Raw genomic sequence first — 8222 nt, forward strand, 5'->3', positions numbered from 1 at the left:
GCCCAATGGTTGGCAGCGGAGAGGACAGCCCGAGGCAGCGTCCCAGTCAGACAGGTACCCCCTTCCTAGTGCCTCCTGAGCAGGAGCACAGTGCAAACCCAGGTGCCTGCGCTGACACCTGCGCTCCTGGGCGGAGCCTTTGTGGGGAAATGGCTCCCCACCCCCACTGAGTCCCCACCCGAGGCTATGTTAGTGGTTCCCTTTGAAATCCCTAGTTTAGCTAAGTGTTACCCTGTATCTTAACATTCCTCTTGAACACTTCAACCCATTTCCCCATCCAGGCTCAGTTGCTGTTACCTAATATTTTGTCCAGTCCTTTTCCTAACCCCACAAATTAGCATTCCTATTATGATAATTGTGTAAAACATGCAAATCTGTGGTATAAATACATTTTTACAAAGCAAACTGACACTAACTGATCTGTGGGGACACCTCTGCCCTCTGTGTCTTGAACAGGCTTGGGTACTGGTTGGGCTAGATACAGAAGGAGCTTCTGCTGATTCCTGCGGGAGGGTGGGGTTGGAGGATTATAGAGGAGAACTGGGAAGACTTCCAGAGCTCAAACAGAAAGGCGGCCCCAGGAGCAAATATCTCACATAGGGAACATTCGTTTTTGTCTGTCCAGCATTCTTTTCTTCTAGTAACAAAGTCTATCTCTTCATTCGTGGAAACCTCTCCTTCCCGTCTCAGTCCTTGTGGCTCTGCTGGGTTGGCCTTACCCCAGGACTCCAGGGGAGGGTGCATGATCCGGCCCGGCCGATCTCAGGCTTTAGTGACTGGCTCATGAATGGACACGTGACCAAAGCTAGACAAGTCACAGTTAATTCTGGGACTTTTATAAAAGGGGCAGTCTTTGCATTGGGCTAACTATGGTGGAGGAAGGTAGACCTGCAGCTCTCAGGAGCTTCTTGGGGGACCCTGCCTGAGTAAGTCATCCTAGAGAAAAGCAAGAGAGTGCAGAACCTGACAATGTCCCAGTTACATGAGCCCACAGACTCCTCTTTCATTCAAGCTCATTTGAATTGGATTTCTGTCACCTGAAGCCAGAAGTTCCCCTCAGGGCCAAGGGAGTTCTTTCCCTACATGATTTTTGTTGTCCCTACTGACCTTTAAAACCCAGGCATTCAACGTATATTCTAAGAGCCACAAGCAGCCTGGCTGCCCCTGGCTATGGCAATACTTTGATTTATTTCTTAATTTGTTTCATGAATCGGGAGGCCACAACGGGCTTTGTACTGCTGATAACCATGGCCACTAAGCAAAATGCAAACCATCCTGCCATTGCAGTTGGTTGTGTTTAATTCTAGAAAATCCATTTGTGCTCATATTCTGGTACATGAGCAGAGAGGTGATGAGGGAAAGAAACTCAAGACCAAGCTCTGACTGCACAGGGCAGGTGCTCCCCCACCTGTCTTTGTGGGGGGTCACCACCACTCAGGTGTGAACACCTGCCTTCTGCAGGGTGGGGGTCCTCAAGGTGGGAAGAGTGGAGAGAACTCTCGCATACCAAGCCAGTATTTCCCCTGCCCTAAATCAGCCCAGGACCAGGTACCAGACTAGAGACCGCCCCCATGCCCCAGAGCCCACCACAATTATTCAAACTAGCCAATCCTGGCTGGTCACCCCACCCTGCCTCTCCATGGAGACCCCAGTAAAGACTGTGGCCCAGGCTTCCCCCTTGCTCCTGCCTCTGCCTCCTGACCAAACCTGGTGCTTCCCACGTGGCCCTGCGTGGCACACTGTGCCCACTTCTCTCAGTAACCAAATTCTTTCAATGGCATTAACCTCTCTGTGTTTTCAAGCAGTCACCTTCCATAAATTAAAATTCCACAGTACAACTGAGACAGGAGGGGGCAAGCCTGAGCCACCTGCCTCTTCTCTACTGCCAAAGGAAGGAGGGGTTGAGGCCAAACTTCCTGAATTCTTCACACCCTCTAAAATATGATCTTGCTGCTCCTCCCATCGAAAGGTGGAGTTCTTCCCCATCCCTTTTGGCCTGGCCTGTGACTTGCTTGGACCCTGAGAATGTTACGGAAGTAAAAGGTGTCGGTCATGGGATCTCAGGATGCCTTGCGGGCACTGCTTACACTCTCCTGGGGCAGGGAGGGGTGAGTGAGGCGCTTGCCTCAGGGCCGCTGCTGCTGAGGTTTCCCTTTGTCACATCCCCAGCAGGGCTGGGCATAGCACCATAACTAATCCTGGCATTAGTTAAAATTTTGCTATTTTGTTCATCATGGATTTTTTTTTTGCATTAATTAATTAATTAGTTAATTATTGGTAGCTGGCCAGTATGGGCATCCCAACCCTTGATCTTAGTGTAATAACACTACATTCTAACCAATGGAGCCAACTGGCCAACCCCCTAACTTTGATCTTTTTTTTTTTTCCTTTTTGTCTTTTTTACTGACCAGTAACGGGATCGCAACCCTCGGTGTTGCACCCACACAGCGCTCAGCCAGTGAGTGGGAACCGGTCTCCACATGGGATCCGAACCCTCGGCGGGAGCACTGCCGCACTCCCAAGCGGCGCACTCTCCAGTGCGCCACCAGGCCGGCCCCCTAACTTTGATCTTTTAAAATATTTCACTAAGGTATTATTTATCTTGATTACTTTTTTGTGCCCCCTTAAAATCTGCATCCAAAGCAAGTGCCTCACTTGCTCCCCCTAGTCCTGGTCCTGCTCTCTTAGACCCTCCACGGCTGTCCTGTCACGTGCACAAGCCTGGGCTAGCCTGCTAGAAATGAGAGAGACAGAGCCCATGCATCCCCCTCACCCCAGCCATCAGTCAGCTGGACCCAGAAATAGAAGTGCCTCACTGACCAGCAGTTGCTTGCAGACATATGAGCAAGCCTTGTGAGACCCATCAAACCATCCTGCTGAGCTCAACCTAATTTGCCAATTCACAGAATTGGTGGTTGTTTTAAGCTGCTAAGTCTTGGGGTGGTTTTGTTATACAGCAACAGCTGGCTGATATAGGTCACTCAGCAAAGCTTTCATGAAACAGTGGGAGTATGAGAACGTCCAAGGGAGGCAGGAAGCAGGGCAAAAGGTTATGCAGGCTCAGCAGCGCAGCCTTACGCCCAGACACATGCCTGGGGCTGCAATCTGAAGCTCCACCCACCAGCCAGGGTGCCTCACGGGGTTGACAGAAAAGACTCACAGAAGCCCAAGAACAATGTATCTGTCTGCTGACTTCTACTCTGGTGTCTTTTCTACAACGGCTGCCTTTGTCTCCTCCCACAGAACGGGGGAGAGGTTGGGTAATGTCTAAAGTGAGGGGGCTGCTGCAGACCCTACAATCCTCCAAAACCTCAGGTGGAGGACTAGGCATGGGAGTGGGGGCTTACTTAGCAAGCATCTAGGGAACAAGACAGAGCAGGAGGAGACAGGAAAGAAGGTCCCAACAATTTTGTTTCTTTGCTGGGGCCAAGCTCCAGGGAACTGCAGACTCAGTCTGAAATGTAGGGCCTCAGGAGTTCCAGCTTCTGGTCCTGCAGTCTCTGCCCTGCAGAGCTAGGTCTGAGGATGCACGTGTAGGAGACACACCAGGCTGCCAGGACAGAGGCCTCTCCGGGTGCCCGTCATGATCCAGCCTCCCCTGGGGGGGGGAGGTCAGGGACTATGTGACTTTTGTTCCTTGGACTGATGGATTATTGAGCTGGAGCGTGTACCCTGCAGGATACTCCAGCCCTCAGGGGCAGGGACACTATTGGGCCACTTCTGATGAGGCTCTGAGTTCCAGGAATGGATGGGTCAGTGCTCAACTGGGGGAAGAAACTTCCAAGCTGCCTGAGGGTGCAGCAGGTCCACTGACTTGCTGGCTCTGCCCTGGGGAATCCAAGTTCCTAGAGTGGTTGTCAATGGCCACCTGACTTTAAATCTTCTCATCTCAGTTGCCACCTCTCACCAGAGATAGGACCTTGGCTTCTGGACTTGACCTGTTGAGAATGAAGTGAAGGAGGGGTCATTGCCAGAAGGCTGGGCTCCAAGCTGCAAGTTATGTGGTAGGGAGACCCATCCTCCCTCAATGAGGACCAGTGACTCACAAAGAGCCACAACTTCTCCCTCCCCCATCCCAGGGGCATCCAACATCTTGGTCTCCATGACAACAACTTCTCCAGGTGGTCACCTCTCATCTCCATAATAACCCAAGCCCAGAAACCTCAAAGTAGGGGGCAGCAAGCTGAGGGGCAAAAGAGGTGGATGGATGAGCAATGGGGGGGAGCAAAAGCATCAGGGTCTCCACCTTCACTAGAGGTCAGGCAGGGGACAGGGCTCTGGGACACAGGCTTCTCAGGGTGGCTGTTGGGCTCTGGCAGTGTTCTCAGGGTCTGGGAGCAATGGTGGAGGGTGAATGCTGTGAACACAGTGAACATAAGTCCCTGGGGCCGGGGCGGGGCTCAGGGATGCAAGGTGGCTGGGTGCTAAGTGGAGGGGAGGGGCCTGTCTGGAAGGAGGCAAGAGCCATTGCTTCACTTCCCTGACATCGCCCCACCACCTCACTTACCCTGGGGCTGGGGCTCTCCAGTGGCTGCTGGATCCAACTCCATGGTGTGAACGCTGCCCAGGCGGTGGTCCCTGCATGGGTCATCCTTGGGCCTGAGCAGCGGGAGAGGAGCCAGAGGCTGGCACAGTGACCCTGAGCAGGGCACCCAGAACCACTGCCCATGCAGCATGGTGCCCAGCCCAAGTCGGCAGTGACTGAGCATCCGCCCATCTGCCCCGGGTCATTCTCTCTGGCTCCCTTCCTGCTCCCTCCTGGGAGTAGCCTCTGGGATCCAGGCTCCACTGAAGACTCATGCCCTCCAAGGGCAGCTGGCATCCCTTCTCTCCTGCCCTGACATGTCTCCCAAGCTCTGGCACCACTCCAGCATCTCAGCACCCTCCAGGATGTCCTCCCCCTGTGGCAGCTGCGCCTGTGCTCCTTGCTGTTGGATACCCTGCGGCCCTTGATGATGCCACATCTCCCAGGGCCTTGCCACTTCCTCTGATGTCTCTTCAAAACAGTCTCCACTGCCCTCAAGGCCTGCCCCCTGCCAGTGACAAGATGCAGCCACCACCCCTCTGCAACCTACCAACCCCTAAGCTGACACACCAAGCTTGGACCACCTTGCTCATCTGCCCACATACCCCCATTCATGTGTCCAGGCCCTCTCAGCTGGCACCTGGAGCCTGGTTGGTACCCTGACCTTGTTTGGGATGCCCTCTGCCCCCACCTCCAGCCCAAACTCTGCCCTCTACCTCAGCTTGCCCAGAGCACTCCCAAGGCCATTGTGTCAGAGATGGGCACAGGGTGCATGCCTTGCCCAGGGCCCCAATGTAAGGGTAGCCCGAGGTCGACCATGCTTAGTATTATGTAGCCCCCTCCCAAGTCAGAGAGAACTGGGTTAGGGTCAGGCTTCTAGTACAATTACAGCCACACCATAGCTGACCTTTGTATGGAGTAAAAAGGTGTGCTGGGTCCCACATTTGGGAACTTGAAGGGGGTGACAAGTTATTTGGGCAGAGGAAGTCGCAGAGGGGAGCACAGACTGCATTATGAGCTGGTGGGAAAATGTCAAAGTCATCTGATGGAACAGGAGGGGATGTTGGGGGGGTAGAAAGCCATGCCCTGAGGTGCCAGTGGTGGGGAGGGATCCACGCCATTGGCTTGATTGGGTGGTCACTGGACCTCCGCTCAAGGCTTCTTTCCACTGCCTCTGGGGACCTCTCTGCACCTGGGGCATGGCTGAAGACCCCACCCCAGCACCATGAAGCCCTGGCAGAGCTCTGAGGAGAAGGAGCCTCAGAGGCTGGGCACTCAGAACCTACCCACTGCACGCGGAGTTCCTCCTCCAGCCCCACAGGCATCGCTGGAGATGGGATCCTGGGAGCCGGTAGCAGCACCAGGCCAGGCCGGCCCCGGGGAGCAGAGGCAGCAGGAAGCTAAGGAGCACAGCCAGCAGGAGGGCATTGTGTTCTGTGGAGGACAGGATGGGGCTGAGTCCTGAGCACGTGCACCACCTCTGCTCCTGTCCCCTTTTTCCCCCATTGGCGCACTTTCAGGCTGCATGGGGCCACTGTCCACGCTACCACCGAAGCCTGCCTTGTCACAGAAGGGTGGAGCCCAGCCTGGAGCGCAGTGGCAATTATGGTTGCTATTACACACCTGCAGAGGGGAAGAGAAGGGAAGGAGGGTCACGTGGGACCCCAAGGTCCCCCCCCCCCCCAGCTACTCACCCCACGGTTGTGGCAGGCAGTCAGGCAGTGCTCCAGCTCCTGGGAGGTAGTGTCCTGGCAGCGCCTGTCCTGGCACACCTATGGGTGGTGCACACACTGGGCAGTGAGCGGGAAGGCTTTGACTTGCGGGACTCAAGTGGCAAGGAAGGTCAGGTGGGCAGGGCTCACCATTCTAGGTCCACATTGGGTGCCTGGCTCTACCAGGCCCAAGTCAAGCAGGTCCAGCTGGGCACCAGGGAGTGCAAAGGCTCCCCGACAGGTCACCTCATGGCCATCTAGGTGAACAGTGAAGTTCACCGGCACCATGTGCGGCACAAGTGGGCTCAGCTCCCCACCCTGGCACTGCAGCTTCCCACACTGAGCATCTCTGGGGAGGAAGGAGAGGGTGGTCAACAGCGTGAAGTGCCCGCTTTCCCCCACTCACTCTGCAACTTCGCTCCACTCCCCACCTCTGTGCACAAGGCACGAAGCGGCTCTCGCTGTCCTGGCCACAGTTCCCATGGGCGTCTCCGGCAGAGTTCACGACCTGGAAACAGGCCTCCGGGGCTGGGCGGGAGCCTGAGGAAGCATGGGCCCAGCTGCCTCAGTTCTCCCTGCCAATCTTCCCCACAGTAGAAAACTGGGCCGACGCGAGGATGGGGACTGGGTGCAAGGGCGCGGCGTAGTCTCACCAGGCCCCCAGAGCTGCTGACACTGCTGCTCGAGCGTGGGACACGCGCCGTCCCGGCAGTAGCCGTGGCCTCCGGCGCAGGGCGAGCCATCCAGTAGGTAAACGTCCGGGGGACAGTGGAGAGAGGCGCCCGTGCAGAATTCGGGCAGATCACACTCGCCCGCGGCCAGGCGGCACGGCGAGCCCGCAGGCTTCAACTGCGCGGGTGACCAGATACGGGGAGGGCAGAGAGACAATGGACCGTGAGAGATCCACACCGGGCGGCTGAGGTGGGGGCGCGGCGGGGGCGAGGCGTACCCATGCGCAGAGCAGCGCCTGCACCCATCAGGGGCACCGAAGGGCGCCAACCAGCCGAGACCAGCAGGCCGGCTCCCAGGCACCCCGCGCCGCTCACCCCCGAGCCTCTCATGCCCTCACCAGGCAGCGCGCGCAGCAGTCCCCGTGGGCGCACTGGGCCCCGGCGCGCAGCGAGCAGTTGTGGGCGAAGCAGCAGAGGTCCCGGCACTCCTGCGGCCGGAAAGGCGAGAAGGGACCGGGTGAGGGCACAACGCCAAGGATCTCAGAGGATCGGACGAGTCGGGGCTAGCCTTGTCCCCGGGGCCGGACACGCTGACCTGGCTGGAGCCGCAGTCGCACTCCTCGCCCGCCTCCACGAAGCCGTTCCCGCAGCGCGCCGGCGGCACCGGGAGCCCGGGGTCCGGAGCGTCGGAGAGGCACGCGCCGCCCCCCTTGCGGAAGAAGGCGCGCAGCTGGCGGCGGCTGCAGGCGCTGAACACGCGCGGGAACGGGCGCCTACGGGCGGGGGCAGGGCGTCGGGCGTGCGAGGACTAGTCTCCGGTCCCCGACCCCGGGCTTGGCCACACAGCCGTCAGAGGCCGGGTCGTCGCCCGAGCGATGGGAAGTGACCTGCGCAAAGTCACACAGAGAGCGCGGGAAGCAAGCCCAAGGTAGTGTGACCCGGGGTTGGAGTAACCTCGCTAGGTTGTTCCGAAATAACCTTCATGCTCTGAGAACCCTCCCTGCCTGCGTTTCCTCCACTTAAGACGCACGAACAGCCCTAACGGCGTGTACTATTGTCATCGTGCCCATTTTACAGAAGAGGGAACGGGGGGTAACCTCAGAAAGGCAGCGGAGGAACACCCCAGGCTCGGCGGTCCCTGTCCCCACGCCCGCGCGCGCACCCCGTGGCCGCCGCCATGACGCAGCCGCCCTGCTCCGCCGCCGCCTCCACGCAGCAGCCGTCGGGGTCGTGGCTGAGGCCCAGGCTGTGGCCTATCTCGTGGGCCATGGTGGCTGCGGCGCCAATGGGGAGCTCCGAGTGGTCCTGGGAGGG

General features: G+C 57.7%; 1 protein-coding gene across 1 annotated transcript in view; it reads right to left on the reverse strand.

Moving 5' to 3' along the window:
• Positions 1-3180: 3180 nt before the first annotated feature.
• ADAM33 (ADAM metallopeptidase domain 33) overlaps positions 3181-8222 on the reverse strand; it is a 15482-nt gene continuing 10440 nt past the window's right edge. Inside the window, exons 10-20 of the mRNA XM_008587280.1 lie at positions 8071-8221; positions 7504-7681; positions 7307-7396; positions 6891-7086; positions 6669-6777; positions 6388-6586; positions 6220-6297; positions 6040-6148; positions 5812-5959; positions 4508-4599; positions 3181-3938 (exon numbers count right to left, since the gene is read on the reverse strand). Of these exons, the coding sequence (XP_008585502.1) occupies positions 3904-3938; positions 4508-4599; positions 5812-5959; positions 6040-6148; positions 6220-6297; positions 6388-6586; positions 6669-6777; positions 6891-7086; positions 7307-7396; positions 7504-7681; positions 8071-8221 (1385 nt within the window). The 3' untranslated portion in view covers positions 3181-3903. The remainder of the gene's footprint in view (positions 3939-4507; positions 4600-5811; positions 5960-6039; positions 6149-6219; positions 6298-6387; positions 6587-6668; positions 6778-6890; positions 7087-7306; positions 7397-7503; positions 7682-8070; position 8222) is intronic.

Source organism: Galeopterus variegatus, unplaced genomic scaffold (assembly GCF_000696425.1).
Source record: "Galeopterus variegatus unplaced genomic scaffold, G_variegatus-3.0.2 Scaffold4330, whole genome shotgun sequence".
Lineage (NCBI taxonomy): Eukaryota > Metazoa > Chordata > Mammalia > Dermoptera > Cynocephalidae > Galeopterus > Galeopterus variegatus.